This window comes from Lissotriton vulgaris, unplaced genomic scaffold (assembly GCF_964263255.1).
Source record: "Lissotriton vulgaris unplaced genomic scaffold, aLisVul1.2 SCAFFOLD_848, whole genome shotgun sequence".
Lineage (NCBI taxonomy): Eukaryota > Metazoa > Chordata > Amphibia > Caudata > Salamandridae > Lissotriton > Lissotriton vulgaris.
The window spans coordinates 862,298-881,484 of record NW_028245995.1 but is presented as its reverse complement, the minus strand read 5'-3'; the positions used below and the strand labels follow the sequence as shown (position 1 = coordinate 881,484).

The 19,187-nt window shown below is 47.9% G+C and overlaps 1 protein-coding gene across 1 annotated transcript in view; it reads right to left on the bottom strand.

Annotated features, from left to right (window-relative positions):
• Positions 1–6,168: 6,168 nt before the first annotated feature.
• The window catches only part of LOC147666181 (trypsin-3-like), a gene marked incomplete at its 3' end in the record, with an annotated part of 44,994 nt that continues 31,975 nt past the window's right edge, over positions 6,169–19,187 (bottom strand). Inside the window, exon 4 of the mRNA XM_086949247.1 lies at positions 6,169–6,305. Within this exon, the coding sequence (XP_086805373.1) occupies positions 6,169–6,305 (137 nt within the window). The remainder of the gene's footprint in view (positions 6,306–19,187) is intronic.

Below are 19,187 nucleotides of genomic sequence, written 5' to 3'. Positions count from 1 at the left end.
CGGGCTTGCCTTCCAAAATAAAAAAAAACTCAGCATATCTATTGCCGTTTGATAAAAACTTTTAAAATTAAAGTCGGAATATTCCCCCAGACCATTATACAGTGCCATCAACTCACTACTTTTGGCAACAACTTCATCCCTCACGCTTGCTAATAAGCCTTCCTGATGGGAAACATTGTTCCACTTGAGGCGTCTCTTGCAGTTTGATGGTATTACCTCTCTACTTGCCAGGGCAGGGCGATTAAGTCTCTTAAACCCTCCTCGCTGCAAAATATTGTTCAGCTGAAGGCAGAGTGGGTTATGGTCACTATCAAGTGTGGGCACCACTTCCATGTCAATCAGATCCCGCCATAACCGAACATCCAGGAAGATATAATCTATCCTGGAGGGGGACCCCAATCTGTTAAAGGTAAATGCTCCATTTTGGTCAGAGCGCGATCTACCGTTAACAGCTCTCACGTCATATTTCAGACTGAGGGCGTTATTTGTATCGCTCGCTGTGACCATTTCTTGATTGGCTCTAGGTTAAGGGGTGGGATGGCCCATTTACCATCCTCTTCGGTGATACCTGTTTAGTCACCCGAACTCAAAGGTTCAAAGGTAACATTAAAGTCCCCAGCTACGATTATGTTTGTTGGTGGTATTATGAATTCCAAGCTTCTCTCGAGGGTGGAAATAACAGAAGTTTGGGCACCAGGTGACCCTCTGGCATAGACATTAAACACCTCAAGTGCCAAACCCTTGCCTTGTCCTTTGATGGTCAGATGTAATAAATCGAGGGAGTCTCCAGTATGTGGAGTGACCATCCAATTGAGGGCAGTTTTTATCCAGATTTGTAGCCCACCCGACGGACGCCCTTTGCCTGAGCTAAATGTAAATGACAATGCCTTTCATTCATCTGTGTTCATAATTAACACATAAATAAAAGGCAGTGTCATTTACAATGCCAATAGCTCAAACTCTTGTAAATGAGAGACCTATTGCATTTCAAACAAGCGGCCGCCATTGTCCCGGGCTGCTTGGGAAGTGAAAGCGCGCATGGCGCGCCGAGTGTTGCAGGATAGCATGTCGGGCCTGCAGCAGGAGAAACTCATTAAAGAAAATAGTGCTTACAGACTAAAATAAGACATGCCGTATAACAGAAGTAAAAGGGCCAGTCCTCATGGGATGTAACAAATGAAGATGAGGCGGTACTAAGGAGAAACTAACACGCCTATTAACGAATCAGAAGCCAGCATTAATAAAGGACAATGACACCGACCAATGAAAAATGTGGGCGGAGCTTAAAGTCCTTACTCGAATACAGCATGCCTTGAAGAATAGTGAAAGCGCTGCCCAGGCCCGACCTATAAAGGGGGCAGTACATATCCAGGACAGTGATAACTGGCATAGGTATATTTTAGGGAAGTGGGCTACTAAGAAGAGTAAGTCAGGCACTAAGAAGGGGAGCTTGGTACAAGTGGTTTAGATAAAGGGGTAGATGAAGCCCGGCCTTCACTGGGGGTCATAAGAAGAGTGGGAAAGAGCTCAAAAAGGGCTGCAAGCTTTCAATGCAGGTGTTATAAGTCACACAGAAGACACCAAAGTGTACATTGCTGATGAGCACAGAGAGGACCTCATGTACGCAGGAAAGCCGAGGTCAAGTCCTTAGCGTTTATTTCGGGTGAATAGTGTTTGAAAGCGAAAATCCGGGTCACTCCACATACAGAGTAGTAGGAGCATGTAAATGTAAATGTACAGGAATTTATATAGCGCAAATCACCAAGCGGTTTCTAAGCGCTTGCCTAGGGAACCCGTCCTGGTATTCCCCTGTGAGATAACCCCAGCAGGGTATCCACAAGGTGAAAGCCAGGCATCCCGCCACGAGGGGCCGTTGTGGAGATTAAGCAAGCTATTGCCCAGAGTCGCAGAGTGTGAACCCATGAATCGAGTAGGCACCAGAGCGAGAATTGTCGAGTCCATGGACATTTTTAGGACTCAAGACCCCGCCGAGCCGGGAATCAAACCCTGGTCCCGGGCTGATCTGTGCTTCCAGGTCTGCCTCCTCTAACCAGTGAGCCACACTTCTCCACAGCATACAACTCAGCCGCCATATCTAAATGGTGCTTCACCACAGAGAGCCCGGGAGTAAACAGGCGAACCTCAGATTCTCAGAAGGACATGCCAAGGGGTCCAGAGAATGAGCCGGAGGTGCAACACTGGGGAGGGAAGAGCAAATGAATCCGAACGCTGGAACATTCAAGAACACGCTGCGTGACAAACGAAGTTAACACAGGTCAGGCGTAGCAGTCCCTTAAAGGATGGTTGTCATGGTTATTGGGCTTATGCCACAATGGTGTTGAAGTCCGTTATTTCTGTGACTTCAGTCTGATCGGAGCCATTTTTCTATTTCAAATCACCGATATTCTGCCGTAATTGAAACAAGCACTGAAACACAAGTGCGGCCCCGCGGCCATGAAAGTTAATTGTGAGAGAGAGGGGGAGCAGGAGGTGAGCCCGTGAGTGGTGCGCGTGCGCTGGGGGAGCAGTCTGCTCTTTTTTGAAGCACATACTCGTGCTTGTGGCACGCCCCTGCTTGCTCTGGCAAGTTGGATGCCTCCACTAGCATGAGCATGTGCTTCCAAAAAGAGCGGAGCAACGGCTAAAGGTCTCCTATGTAGCGCATGCGCGCTGTGTAGACGAGACCTAAAAAGGAAGCAATCCTGTGAAAACGCCCCACGGTGCTGCTGGCAAACGTGAGAGGGGTTTGGATGCATGTGCTCGAGATGTGGAAACAGGCGACCATTAACGCCCCCACAATGTGTAATCCTGGTCAGTTAGTACCAGCCACTATGCATGCGCAAGTCGCTGGAGGCAACGTAACACGACTGCTCCTGGGGGCAAAATGTAAGAGATGCTTTATCCATAAACTCTATACCTCTAACCCCCCCCACACACGCGCACTCACACACAGCTTCTGCCTTTGTGAAGAGGTCCCAGAGAGCACTTGAGGCAATTAGGCCGACAGTCTGAAGGCTGAATTTGGCCTCTACGTGGGTTAGACCTCAGCATCCCGGGACTACGAGTCCCAGAATGCAAAGAAAAATCATAAACTAGAGCAGTGAGTTATACGCGGAGTTTGGAAACCAGGACAGCATCTGTAAAGTTAATTGGCTAGATTTTAAGTCACCTTTTCGGTGTGGGGCTAAAAGTCCCAGCATGCTTGAATGCGGACTGAAAATACAATAGCGCCGACAGAAGCGCCCTCACGACGTGGGATCTTTTGATGGCAATATTCATGAGTTCATGTTACTTACCAGAGGTGGGGCCAATGATTTGCCCACTTCTGTGGACCGCCCACCCGATGTGTCAACAGAAGGCACCAGTCTGATCGAAGATCTGCAATGCAGTCCAGACTTTAGCACACACTATAGCAGTTGTGTTAGGTTGTTGTAATGTGTCCCTCCAGTGGAACCAAAACAGCCTCACGATCACACCAGTCCCCACTAGCCACATCTCCCACCACAACACTCAGGTTTCAACCCATTTCTCTCGCCGCCCGCGTCTCAAACACAAAAAACCCAGGCACAACTAAAGCATGAAACTGTTCGAACAGTGAATTATATAAAACATCGGGACAAAAAGATCCCACAAAACAAAAATAGAAAAAAAATGCTGTACTAATGTACCTAACGCGCATCGCAGGTGTGTGTTATCTTCCACGTTGAGAAGTATTTTGAAAACTCTGAGAGTGGATAAAACTTTAAACGGGCATTTGTATTTCATTTACGCATATATATAGTAGTTGCAGTTAGAGGAGCTACGCCATGCAAAATGTAAATATCTCATACTATCTCATACTATGCCCGTGTTCACGGCACTGTGCCCTTCGGCAAAAAAAACGGGAAGGGTCACACATTAGGAAACAATACGTATCTGACTGTAAACAAGATAGCCGCTAGGTGGTGCCAGAACACAATATATTTCCCACAAACTACTATACTAGTCAATCAAATATAGCAACGAGTAGAACAAGCGCTTGCAGCCTCTTGTGTGTCTTTGCATTGCGCTTTCACTTCCAGTGAAAGCGCGATAATGCAGTGATGCTGATGATTCTAAACAGATGGCCCCCTAATAAAGATAAGAAATGCTTTGCGACAGCTGCAAAGCAGACAATCCAGTCCGGATGGGTCGCACGAAAAGGTGAAAGGGCGGCAACAAAAATACCCCATTTCCAATGGCTGGCCAACGTTTAGCATAAACGGTGATGCAAGGCAATGAAAATGAGGGCCGGGGTTTCGAGTCCCCTTCTGAAAACCCCTTATCCACAATATCTCTCGCCGAGCAAGCAAGTAGCGCTTTGTGCTGCAACGCCAGGCGAGACCTAAAATTGAGGGGCCTAAGAATTTGTCTGAAGCAGGGTTCAGAAGAGCTGCCCCGCAAGCTCAGAGGTGGCGCATTCCAGGGTCTGGGGGCGGGATGTGAAAAAGAACCCCCCCTCTTTGGGTTTCGTAAACGGGAGGGGCTTGGAGCAGTTTCAGCTTATTCCAGCCGAAGGAATAGGGCTTCAATCTAAACCTGAGAGAAAGGGGAGCTTTGTGAATGAAGGCTCTGGAAGCAGAGGTGAGAGCCTTAAACTGCATCCTCTTGATGACAGGGAGCCAATGAAGATGCCGGAGGTGATGAAGGCCATGAGGCTGAAATACTCAGAGAATTCGACTTCATCCTACTCTCACATGCTGATGAGGCTCACCTCCTACTTTCATTTGACAGCTATACCTCGAACATCCAGTCTCGTTTCTCAGATGGTATGACACCAATCACTTCCTGGATGACGAAGAATTTTCTCCAGCTGAATGCTGGGAAAACAGACCATGCTCTTCGGGGACGCCCTTTCGCTTTGGTCTCCAGCATAGTGGCCGCCTGAGTTGGGCATTTCCCCGCCCCTATGACAGTAGTTAAGAGCTTGGCCGTTAATCTAGATCAGAAACTTACTATGAAAGGAAAGATCAGGTGGTGGCCACCGCTGGTTCCTGCTTTCACATGTTGAGCCTTCTGCGGAGAGTTTTTCCTTTCCTTACTGTCTGCGAAAACGCTCGTTCAGGCACTAGGGATGAGCGGCCTGGATGACTATAATGGCCTTCTCATTGTGGCAAGCGATTCCTCACTTGGGCAGAGAAGTTGACCTATCAGCAAGGCCGTCGACTTCGAATCTGGGGATCCAGGTTCGAGTCTCGGCAAAGACGCTGAACATCCTGAGATTCTGGGCAAATCACTTAATCTCCCCATGCCTAACAAAAATGAATGTGTCCTTATGTAACGCAACTAGTGCTCTGATACCCGATACCCTCAGGTTAAGTTTGTGCTATATAAAACTCGAGAATTATTTTTTTTTAAAATAGTCTCCAGGTGGTGCAAAATACGGCTGCCCGCCGTGTCAGGAGCCTACCAGCCAGAACAGCCTCCCTTCCCCTTTTATGACAACTTCATTGGCCACTGACACGCAAGAGAGTCACATTCAAGATCTGCTGCAGAGCGCACGAAGCGTCGAGTGGCCGAGTCCCGGAGTCCCGGTCTCAAACCAGCCAAATAGATGCCTATGATCAGGAAAAAGATACCGCCTGTGACTCCCCGTTATAGAAGAGCCTTACAGGTGGCAAAGCCTTCTTTTATTGGAATCAACTCCCAGTCCATCTTCAAAAATGCTCAGAATATCTTCTTTTTAGAAAACGTCTTAAAGCAGAGCTCTTCTGAGTCCTTGTCCTCTGCTCTGTACAGACTGCTATGTTTCCTATAGCGCATAGACACCCGTTCGGAGGTGATTCAGGTGCTTTATAAATTAAATGAATAAAACAATCAAACAATTAAAAAACATGAGAGACTATTGTTCCATTGGTTTTGCCGATGCTTGTTGGAAAGAGCACATTTGAGTGAGGCTTCGGCTATCTTTTGGGCACTGCAGTGCCCTTAAATAGTGTCCGATGGTGCGCACCCTCCATTGTTTCCCAAGGATAAACAAATACTGTTCTTACATTCATACACATTTAAGTCATAAACAGAAGACAGAAGTACTCAATACTTGCCCAGGATCACAGATTCTGACCGGTATGGGAGCCAGGAATGGAACGTGAGCTCCCAAATATGGAATACTAGGCGTGACCTGGTCCAGAAAGTAGCGAGCGGCCTTACCTTGCAGGAGTCTTTCCCGCCTTCCATGTACCCGGCGCAGAACATGTTCTTGGTGATCCTGCCAGGGTAGGCGTTGGTGCAGGTGGTTCTGGACAGAACTGGGACAGCCAGACACTGGAGGAGGACAGGGTAGCCGACTGCAAAGAGAAGAAAGGCTGGTGAGCGTTTACCGTCAACTGCAAGAGGGAAGCGAGCTCACTCAGAGTTTACCACCAACTGTAAGAGAGAAGCGAGCTCACTCAGGGTTTACCACCAACTACACGAGGGAAGCAAGCTTACTCAGGGTTTACCACCAACTGCAAAAGGGAAGCGAGCTCACTCAGAGTTACCACCAATTGTAAGAGAGAAGCAAGCTCACTCAGAGTTTACCACCAACTGTAAGAGAGAAGCGAGCTAACTCAGAGTTTACAAGCAACTGCAAGAGGGAAGCGAGCTCTCTCAGAGTTTACCACCAACTGTAAGAGAGAAGCGAGCTAACTCAGAGTTTACAAGCAACTGCAAGAGGGAAGCGATCTCACTCAGGGTTTACCACCAACTGTAAGAGAGAAGCGAGCTAACTCAGAGTTTACAAGCAACTGCAAGAGGGAAGCGAGCTCACTCAGGGTTTACCACCAACTGCAAGAGGGAAGCGAGCTCACTCAGGATTACCACCAACTACACGAGGGAAGCGAGCTTACTCAGGGTTTACCACCAACTGCAAAAGGGAAGTGAGCTCACTCAGAGTTACCACCAATTGTAAGAGAGAAGCAAGCTCATTCAGAGTTTACCACCAACTGTAAGAGAGAAGCGAGCTAACTCAGAGTTTACAAGCAACTGCAAGAGGGAAGCGATCTCACTCAGGGTTTACCACCAACTGTAAGAGAGAAGCGAGCTAACTCAGAGTTTACAAGCAACTGCAAGAGCGAAGCGAGCTCACTCAGGGTTTACCACCAACTGCAAGAGGGAAGCGAGCTCACTCAGGATTACCACCAACTGCAAGAGGGAAGCGAGCTCACTCAGGGTTCACCACCAACTGCAAGAGGGAAGCGAGCTCAGGGTATACTACCAACTGCAAGAGGGAGGCGAGCTTACTCAGGGTTTACCACCAACTGTAAGAGAGAAGCGAGCTAACTCAGAGTTTACAAGCAACTGCAAGAGGGAAGCGAGCTCACTCAGGGTTTACCACCAACTGCAAGAGGGAAGCGAGCTCACTCAGGATTACCACCAACTACACGAGGGAAGCGAGCTTACTCAGGGTTTACCACCAACTGCAAAAGGGAAGTGAGCTCACTCAGAGTTACCACCAATTGTAAGAGAGAAGCAAGCTCATTCAGAGTTTACCACCAACTGTAAGAGAGAAGCGAGCTAACTCAGAGTTTACAAGCAACTGCAAGAGGGAAGCGATCTCACTCAGGGTTTACCACCAACTGTAAGAGAGAAGCGAGCTAACTCAGAGTTTACAAGCAACTGCAAGAGGGAAGCGTGCTCACTCAGGGTTTACCACCAACTGCAAGAGGGAAGCGAGCTCACTCAGGATTACCACCAACTGCAAGAGGGAAGCGAGCTCACTCAGGGTTCACTACCAACTGCAAGAGGGAGGCGAGCTTACTCAGGGTTTACCACCAACTGCAAGAGAGGAACGAGCTCAGGGTTTACCACCAACTGCAAGAGGGAAGCGAGCTTAGTCAGGGTTTACCACCAACAGCAAAAGGGAAGCAACCTCACTCAGGGTTTACCACCAACTGCAAGAGGGAAGCGAGCGAGCCTAGGGTTTACCACCAACTGCAAGAGGGAAGCGAGCTCACTTGGAGTTTACCACCAACTGCAAGAGGGAAGCGAGCTCACTCAGAGTTTACAAGCAACTTCAAGAGGGAAGCGAGCTCACTCAGGGTTTACCACCAACTGCAAGAGGGAAGCGAGCTCACTCAGGGTTTACCACCAACTGCAAGAGGGAAGCGAGCTCAGGGTATACTACCAACTGCAAGAGGGAAGCGAGCTTACTCAGGGTTCACCACCAACTGCAAAAGGGAAACGAGCTCACTCAGAGTTTACCACCAACTGTAAGAGAGAAGCGAGCTCACTCAGAGTTTACCACCAACTGTAAGAGAGAAGCGAGCTCACTCAGAGTTTACCACCAACTGTAAGAGAGAATCGAGCTAACTCAGAGTTTACAAGCAACTGCAAGAGGGAAGCGAGCTCACTCAGGGTTTACCACCAGCTGCAAGAGGGAAGCGAGCTTACTCAGGGTTTACCACCAACTGCAAGAGGGAAGCGAGCTCAGGGTTTACTACCAACTGCAAGAGGGAAGCAAGCTTACTCAGGGTTTACCACCAACTGCAAGAGGGAAGCAAGCTCACTCAGGGTATACCACCAACTGCAGGAGGGAAGCGAGCTCACTTGGAGTTTGCCACTAACTGCAAGAGTGAAGCGAGCTCGCTCAGTCTTTCTCACCAACTGCAACTCACTCTATGCTGGAATAAGCTAGAACCTCATACGCAAGGTACAGCACATCCAAAACGCCCCGCAAGACTGTTCCGTAACCTGCCAAGGCACAGCCACATCTCCCAGCCCCTGCGCACACTCCACTGGCTCTGCATCGAATCAAGAGTCACCTTCAAGATGCTCATCCACACTCACAAGGCACTCCACGACACCGGACCAGCATACCTGAACAGCCGGCTCAAATGCCACACACCCCAGAGGACCCTACGATCAGTCCAACTCTTCTACGCCGTGGTCTACCACGCCAGAAAAATCAGATCGGGCGGCCGCTCCTTCTACTTCTGCGCGTCCAGTGCCTGGAACGACCTTCCGCTTCACCTCAGACAGATAACATTGCTCCCCATCTGCACAAGAAACCTCAAAACCTGGCTCTTCAACAGACCCCCTCCTTGATGGACTGGAATCTGCGACCCCCCCCCCTCCACACCCCCAGCGCCTTGACACCCTTACAGGTGAGTAGTCACGCTTAACAAACACCTGATTTGATTTGATTTTCTGAGTAGGATGCGGCTGGGATGGAGTAGGATGGTGCTGATTGTTTTACATGGAGGGGTGGGGCATTGACAACTTTGAAGACCACTGATCTAGAGGGCAAAGAAGAGTCATGCTGAAGACTGGCTCATGGGCCTCAGATGTATCAAGTGTTATTGCACCAGCATTCTACTCCATCCCAGCAGCATCCTACTCCATCCCAGCAGCATCCTACTCCATCCAAGCAGCATCCTACTCCATCCAAGCAGCATCCTACTCCATCCCACCAGCATCCTACTCCATCCCAGCAGCATCCTACTCCATCCCAGCAGCATCCTACTCCATCCAGAGTGGAGAAGTGTGGCTCACTGGTTAGAGCAGGCAGACCCTGAAGCAGAGGTCAGACCCGGGATCAGGGTTCAATTCCCGACGCGGCAGGGTCTTGAGCTCAAATGTCCATGGACTCGATAATTCTTGCTTCGGTGCCTGACCTAATCATGGGTTCACACTCTGCAACTCTGGGCATTAAGCTTGCTTAATCTCCACAACGGCCCCCCGCGGCGGGATGCCTGGCTTTCACCTTGGGGATGCCCTGTAGGGGCTATCTCACAGGGAAAAGCCAGGACGGGTTCCCAAGGCAAGCGCGGAGATACCCCTTCGGGGGTCGATTCTGGCGCTATATAAGAAACATAATAATAAATAATAATAATAATCCAAGCAGCATCCTACTCCATCCCACCAGCATCCTACTCCATCCCAGCAGCATCCTACTCCATCCCAGCAGCATCCTACTCCATCCCAGCAGCGTCCTACTCCATCCAAGCAGCATCCTACTCCATCCCAGCAGCGTCCTACTCCATCCCACCAGCATCCTACTCCATCCCGGCAGCAGCTTAATCCATCCCACCAGCATTCTTCTCCATCCCAGCAGCATCCTACTCCATCCCAGCAGCATCCTACTCCATCCCAGCAGCATCCTACTCCATCCCGGCAGCAGCTTAATCCATCCCACCAGCATTCTTCTTCATCCCAGCAGCATCCTACTCCATCCCAGCAGCATCCTACTCCATCCCAGCAGCATCCTACTCCATCCCAGCAGCATTCTACTCCATCCCAGCAGCATCCTACTCCATCCCACCAGCATCCTACTCCATCCAGGCAGCAGCTTAATCCATCCCACCAGCATTCTTCTCCATCCCAGCAGCATTCTACTCCATCCCAGCAGCATTCTACTCCATCCCAGCAGCATCCTACTTCATCCCAGCAGCATCCTACTCCATCCCGGCAGCAGCTTATTCCATCCCACCAGCATTCTTCTCCATCTCAGCAGCATCTTAATCCATCCCAGCAGAATCCTAACCTATTTTAGCAGCAGCAATTTAACACATCCCATCAGCAGCGCCATGCATACCAGCAACAGGGAAACTCACACCATTAGCAGCCGAACCCCTATCTCCTGCTAGTGTAACCCATACCAATAGCAGCATTTCCCATACCACCATGGGTAACCCATACCTTCAGCATCTGAGCCCATCTCACCAGCAGCATGACTGCATCCCACCAGCACCGTAGCTCACAGCACTGGCAGCAAAATCCATTCCACCATTGGGGTAACAGATGCTACTAGCAGCGTACCCCATCCTACCAGGAGCATAACCCATCCTACCAGCAGCATAACCCATCCTACCAGCAGCGTAACCCATCCTACCAGCAGCATAACCCATCCTACCAGCAGCGCAGTCTCAACCCATCCTACCAGCAGCATAACCCATCCTACCAGCAGCGCAGTCTCAACCCATCCTACCAGCAGCATAACCCATCCTACCAGCAGCGTAACCCATCCTACCAGCAGCGTAACCCATCCTACCAGGGTTACGCTGCTGGAAGCGGAAAAACTTGCGCTGCGGCAATCTGAACGCCGCTGGCGTCGCCATTATGAACCTCTGCTTAAACTTGCCTACATCGAGAATTTGAAATCCTACAAACAATCAATCTCGACAGCCAAGACGGCATATTTCTCGCAAAAAATCTTGAACTCCAATAACAAAACTAAAGACATATTTTCAGTTGTTAATGAACTCTCCTTGCCAGACAGAGTCACCCTTCAACCGCAGCCTACCCAGATCCTCTGCGATTCACTCAACTCCTACTTTACAGATAAAATCATCACTATAAAAAATAATATTCCTTCCCCGGCATCCCCCAATTCTCCTCCTCTTCCCCCCATAAATACCAGTATTCTGACAGAGTTTCCATCTATATCTCTAGAAGAGTTCATCACTCTTCTTAATAAAGTCAGTTCGGGCTCCCCCAATGATTGCTGCCCCCCGCAGGTCTTAAAAGAAGCCTTCCTTGCTTGCCCAGGTCCCCCTCTGGCACTACTTAATAACTCCCTTGCCATCGGGAAGGTTCCTTCTTCATTCAAGCAAGCTGCAGTTCTCCCTATATTGAAGAAACCTAATGCAGATCCTTCAATACTCTGCAACTATAGGCCCATTTCTCTCCTACCTTACCTGGGAAAGATTTTGGAGACCTTTGTTACTCGCTGCTTGAGCTCTTTTATAGAGAAATCGTCCTTCTTAGACCCCCAACAAGCTGGATTTAGACCCCTCCACTCCACCGAGGCGGTCATAGTGGCTGTCATGGACACCCTTAGGAAAGGGGCGGACAAAAACACTTCTCAAGCCCTCGTCCTATTAGATCTTTCGGCGGCTTTCGACACGGTCGATCATGCTCTTCTGATCGACCGTGTCCACAACGCCGGCATCCAGGGAGTGGCCCTTGACTGGCTTAGATCTTTTCTCCATCAACGTTTGCAGTCTGTTCATCTCTCCACCTTCTCCGCCTCTTACACTTCCCTTCCCTGCGGTGTTCCACAGGGCTCCGCACTTTCTCCTCTCCTTTTTAATTTGTACCTCCAACCTCTTTTAGCCTCCCTCCGCAACTCTCCGGTCACAATATACAATTACGCGGACGATCTTCAGTTAATTTTCCCCATAGACTCCCTCCCTTCCTCCCGTACCAATTTCCAGAGTATCATGCTGACCATCGCGGAGTGGATGCATCACAGCCATTTAAAGCTGAACCCTACAAAAACCGAGCTCGTTTTGGTAGGAGGCCCCAATCATCCATGGAATGCCACGTTTTGGCCTACTTCCTTGGGGCTGGCTCCCTCTCCCGTGAGATCAGTCAAAAGCCTGGGGGTGATCATCTCTGAAGACCTATCAATGCGACCCCACATCAACGCGGTCACATCTGCCTGTTTCTTCCATCTCAGGCGGATCCGTAAGATCAGCAGGTATTTCAATAAAGAAGCCTTGACCCAAGTTGTCATTGCGCTAATCTCCTCTAGACTTGATTATGCGAACATTCTCTATGCTGGCATTCCTGCATGCCATCTTCAACGACTGCAGCTGGTGCAGAACCAGGCTGCTCGCCTGATTTTCCACCAGCCCAAGCATCAGCATGTCACTCCCCTTCTTCGCAGTCTACACTGGCTCCCGGTATCCAAACGCTGCACTTTCAAACTGGCATGCACCACCTTTAAGGCCCTATCAGACGCAGCTCCCGTTTTTATCTCTTCGGCCTTGTCCCGTCATATCCCCACAAGAGCTCTTCGCTCAGCTTCATTAAACTTCCTTGAGGTCCCTAGATTCAAAAGGAAAAAGCACGGTGGCTTGAGCTTTTCCGTCCTGGCCCCTTCTACGTGGAACTCCCTTCCACTTTCGCTCCGTCTCTGCCCTAAGTATGACTGTTTCCGCAGACTCCTAAAAACCCTGCTCTTCCAAGCCGCATACGACTAAACCTCCTGCTTCTGGGTCACGCCACCTGTCAATGAGCGCCAAGAAACCGATGGTGATAGTGCGCGTTATAAATGTTTTTTAAAGTAAAGTAAAGTACCAGCAGCTTAACCCATCCTACCAGCAGCGTAACCCATCCTACCAGCAGCGCAGTCTCAACCCATCCTACCAGCAGCATAACCCATCCTACCAGCAGCGTAGTCTCAACCCATCCTACCAGCAGCGTAACCCATCCTACCAGCAGCGTAACCCATCCTACCAGCAGCTTAACCCATCCTACCAGCAGCGTAACCCATCCTACCAGCAGCGCAGTCTCAACCCATCCTACCAGCAGTGCAGTCTCAACCCATCCTACCAGCAGCGTAACCCATCCTACCAGCAGCGTAACCCATCTTACCAGCAGTGCAGTCTCAACCCATCCTACCAGCAGCGTAACCCATCCTACCAGCAGCGTAACCCATCCTACCAGCAGCATAACCCATCCCACCAGCAGTGTAACCCATCCTACCAACAGCGCAGTCTCAACCCATCAGCAGCTTAAACCATCCCAACAGTAGTATAACACCACCCCAACCAGAACCACAGGTCCATTCCACGAGCATTCAATCCCACCCAACTTGCAACCTAACCCTATCCCACCAGCACCCTAATCCTGTCCCACCAGCACCCTAAACTCATCACAGAGGCAGTCTAGCATCATCACAACAGGACTTGAAGCACATCCAACCAGCACCCTAACCCCATCCCGCTAGCACCATAAACCATCACATGCACACGCTGACCTAATCCTTTCCCACCATCACCCTCAACCCATTTCACCAGCACTCTAATCTCATTGCACCAGCACCCTGACCTCATCGCAGCAGCACACTAACACAATCACTTCAGCACCCCAACTTCATCCCACCAGCACCCTAAACCCATCCCACCAACACTATAACCCAATCACTTCAGCACCCTAACCTCATCACACAAGCACTCTAACCCCATCGCACAGGTGTAGGAAAGTAGTATCTGCTTCTTATGGTTACCCCCACATTTTGCTGATGTCAAGCTGTTTATGACATAGACTGACTGGGATCCTGCTATCCAGGACCCCGGTCTATCTGCTTTCTCCTTGTAAACTGATATGTATGTACTTTAGGTACACTCCAGATTGGATTCTGGGGTACCCGTATCAGTCCCTAGTATATGGTCCACCTGTACCCAGGACATAGGGACCACAGAGGCCTCCCAAGGGCTGAAGCATGTTTTATGCCACCCCTGAGAGGCCATCCAAATTGACACATCCAGCCTGCAACAGCAGACTGTGTAAGCTGGTACTTGCACCACTTACTTAAGAGATAGGTTCACTATATCTATTTAAATTACTACACTTAAATACCTATCAGTCACCCCCATGGCAGGCCTTATCAATCCTGAAGGCAGGGTGCCTGGTTTTGTGTGAGAGGGTGCCCCTGCATGAGCAGAGCCCCTCTGCAGCCTTCGGAGACCATTCTCCAGGGTTGTCTGTGATGCAGCCAGACATATATGTTTAAGTGCATTATAACCTTGCGGTAAATGCTAACTTTAAAACGGCTGCTCACAAACATGTTGCGTTTGGTGTCAAACACCTTGGAATCATACTCCGGGGGCGGTATTGTTAGAATTGGGGGTCTCTGGTTGGCGCAAGTATTCACTTGTGACAAGCAGGGACCCTCTCCTCTAAGTCAGGGCGAAGGATGACCCCTTAGAATTATCCTTGCTCACCCTCTAGGTGCGTGGCGTGAGCAGCCAAGTGCCTAACTCCATAACACCTGAAGAATAGCCTTGGCTGCTCACGCGACACACCTAGAGGGTGAGCAAGGGTAATTCTAAGGGGCCATCCTTCGCCCTGACTTAGAGGAGAGGGTCCCTGCTTGTCACAAGTGAATACTTGCGCCAACCAGAGACCCCCAATTCTAACAATACCGCCCCCGGAGTATGATTCCAAGGTGTTTGACACCAAACGCAACATGTTTGTGAGCAGCCGTTTTAAAGTTAGCATTTACCGCAAGGTTATAATGCACTTAAACATATATGTCTGGCTGCATCACAGATCAGTTCTCTCTTTCTCTATTTACATAAATAGCATAATCCTTATGCTAACATTAATGCATTTGTACACCACTATGCACACTGTGCCCTACTAGTAAGTGTCCCTATGGGACACATCAGCCCCATATAAAAGAATTCAACTAGGAAATTCTGTACATTACTCTATTATTTAAATTAAATTTTGTTCATAACCCGCCGACTTATGAATAATACTCTCATATCACGAACTATTATTTATGGCTCCTAGATATTTTAAATAAGACCTCTTTTAACATAGGCTCCTACAGCTCTACTCGCATTTAAATGCACTGAGCTTTTCGAAAAATTACGCTGCCCGAACGACATGCCACCTCTCCAAACACTTATCACCATCTATTTGAAGTAACTCTTCTTTTCAGGGACTCTAATTGATCCCCCTCGGAAAAGACAGACACGCTCTAGTCTATTCAGGGAGTAGAAGACGTATTTCCGGTATATAACCGGCCCACACTTCCCGTCACGTGACCGTCATCGGAAAACGGCACCGGGAAACACAAGAGGGAGTTCAAGACCAAGAAGGTAAGCCAGCTCTCCCCCATTTAGAGTGGATTATATATCCAGCGTTCATCCGAACGTGACATAAGAGTATTTCTCTTTGCGCACCAACCTTCACCTAATCATTCTTTTTTAGGTGTACCCGCCTTCATGAAATGCATGTCCTTAATCAAGAGACCTTGCTTATTATCGTCAACTCCTCCCGGTTATAGATACACATAAAAACCGAACAAGGTATGAGTGTGTTTTACATTTTACAAGTTCCTCTGTCGATTGTACGTATTCACCATGAGGGAACTATCGGGAATTTAAATATAGTTTGTTCCCACCCAGATTCCGCGAACACGCGGGCAGCGTGCTACATTCCTCTTTTCTACACGGTTCTACTAACTAGAATTTCGTCCTGACACGGACGTTGCGCATCATTCTGATACAATTTGGCATACTTTCTTATGAAGGTAAGCGGGACACTCTGTTCGAAACTCGAACCCGATAGCTAGACCTTGGAGCCCGACAGAAACAACTACGTTCTTTTAAATTACATCACCATTAATATCCATTTTCCTTCACCTTATTAGACCAGTTCCTCCTTTTTCCTATTTTGCAACCATTAAGAGGTATCCCATTCTATCACCAACGTTAGTCAGTGCTACCTTCAACACGTTACATGTAGGTCTTTTCCAACCAACAACACACACCTGCAAAAACACATAACGCTTACTTATCAAGGCTTTCTTAATTTATCTCGATTAAACCTTAACCGGCCATAATGATATCTGAACTAGCCAGCCAGGCGAATTCTTTAACTTACCCACAGTCTATGCATAGTGAAGTAACTATGATGCTAGGCCTTAGGGAGGCAGTACTTGTTAAGCGTTCAACTAGGACTATATGCTGATAAACGTGTGTTTTGCTTTAAACGTATCTTTGATTTTACCCACATATTTACCTATGTCACTTGGGATTATCGCCCTTTCAACCACAGTCGCACTCTCTTCACCATACCACCACACTTTCTCTACGGCAAATGTTTAGACCTACCATCACCAACGCAATGTTCCTAAATCCAGTGTTCAGACAGACAATGGCACTAAAAATAATAAAGGATGTCACTGTAGAACCACTCAACCACTCGCACCGTTTATACCATCACGAATTCACTGTTATATCAAACATGTCACAAATGCACAGAGTCACTACATGCTTGACCACTTTCTCACTTTGGCAAGTCACCAACCATCTGCTTTTACAATAAGAACCGTTTGCAAATGCACCTTTTTTATGTTTTCCGTCCAGCCCTGAAGATTCGCAGTAGGTTCCCTGCGATGAAACACGTGTTGGCATTAACAAAGGAACAATAAACCTTTTACTTTACACCAAGAACTGAACATTTCTCTTTCTTTTACGGAACTCTTGTATCTGAACCTGGAGTAACTGATCCTCTACAGTCACTTTGGAAATGTGGATGTGTACTCACTGATCATCTTTCGCCACAAATGTCATTACTGTAAAGTGTTACACTATTGTGTAGTGCAGGGGCATTGCTGTTCTATTGTTTGTGTGGATCCCCTGGGTCCAACTTTGGGCGGTCTTGTGAGATTACCGCTCGCCCTTTTGCCTACACCCATCACTTGATAGTGCTCTCTACCGTGCGGACACACTGGTGCGCGCCCAATTTCCCTGGTTAAAATTGAAAATCTCCTTGTTGTTTACATATACTGTATTCCAGAGAAGGCTGCCCCCCGCTTAAGACAACTTTTTCTTTTTTCCTCCCGAAATAACTCCTTAACATCCACCTGTATTTATACACCCACACGTTCTCTACCACAATCATGGATAGAGACAAGGTAGCAACGGACCTTTTTGAGAATCTTGCCAAAGGCGTACCAACACATACAGCCACGGCCAACTCTGGTCCCCCTAGAACAGAGGGACTTAAAGACAAATTCAAAAGACTAGAAAAACTAAAAAAACAAGAGAACTCTCGATGGTGGGATGCTAGGACCTTAAAACAATATATGCAGGTCAAACAAATTCCTAGAGGTTTGCGCTCCAACATCTTCCCTACGTATGATGATCTTGACATAGATCTCCAGAAAAAATGGGAAGATTCTGTAACCAACAATTCTTTCTGCCTAATGGATATCCTGATAGAAAGCGCAGATCGCAAATCCAACCAACTACTAGGGGAAATTGCTATACTAGAACAAGAGATCAAGGATCTTAACCTACCGGAACCCACTTGTAAAAATTATACTATTCTAGACGATGTCCTACTTAAACACCAGGAAGAAATTAAAACTAGAAAAGCGAGGCAAATTAAGAGAGACGACGCAGACTACCGCAACGGTAGAATTTTCACCTATGATCGCAAATACGATGCGATGATCCGGCCTGACAACTCCAAAAAATCCGGAGACAATGTATCTGCCCCCAGCTCTGTTTCATCTAGTAACACTTCTTTGAACAGTGCGGGAACGAGTGCACCTGACCAAGATCTGGGTGGACTTTCAGATGCTAATAATCTTCCTTTTTTAGTGGAAATGAAACGTATCCGCAAAGGGAGCAGGACTCAACCCCAAAGGGTCGTACTAAACCAAAAACCCACAGAGGTAGTAGAGGAGGTAAGCGAAGATTACCGCAAAAAATTAAGATCAGGGACAATGAGGAAATAGAAAGTGTTAACAACGATGTTCAAGTAATAAACCTTTCGTCTTTCTCTCTAACTCCCGACATGAATAAACTCCTCTCTAAAGGTCTAAACTTTAATCCTTACTCCACAGGAGACATCTGCCAAACCAAGATAGATCTCTTCAAATTTGTCCGCAATCTTAAAATTAAAAAACATTTTGCCGGTAAAACTTGCACTAACAAAAATGTGTTGAATATTCCTGACTTTGTATTGCATGATGAGCTTACAATAAAGGATGTACAAGCCACTCATCTACTGTTGTCTATTACTGAACGAGAAGATAGTCCCATAGAAATGGAGCAACTTTTGCAGGACCTTAATATAGACACAGAACTTGGGACTGTGAGTGGTCTTAAGAGCAAATCCACCTGGATACCCACCTTACCGGGTGGAAACACCATTGATAACTTTCATAAACGGGTTCTGGAAGACTTGAACAAAATTAACACTAACAAACTGAATGAAACATTTACATTTAAGGATAACTTAACTAAAGGAGAACGTTATGCACTTAAAACACTCATACAAATTCCCACCATTGTTATTCGTGAGGCAGATAAAGGAGGAAACATCGTGGTTATGAACACTGATGACTACAATAATGAAATATTAAGCCAATTAGCAGATCCCACTTGCTACGAACCACTGGCATTCAACCCTATGGGTCCACTAACTGTGACCATCAACGACCACTTACGAAAATGGAAAGAGGATGGTTTACTAAATGATGACGAATATCTCTACCTTAAAGTTAATAAACCCACGTACCCTTGGCTATATACTCTCCCAAAAATCCACAAAGATCTCCCTTTCCCACCAGGCAGACCTATCGTCTCTGGAATAGGGGGTCCCACTGAAAGACTGGCGGAATATGTGGACGTGTTTCTGGGTCCATTAGTGAGAAATCTTCCCTCCTACATACAGGACTCGAAACATATATTGAGCCTTTTGAGTGACCTGGAGTG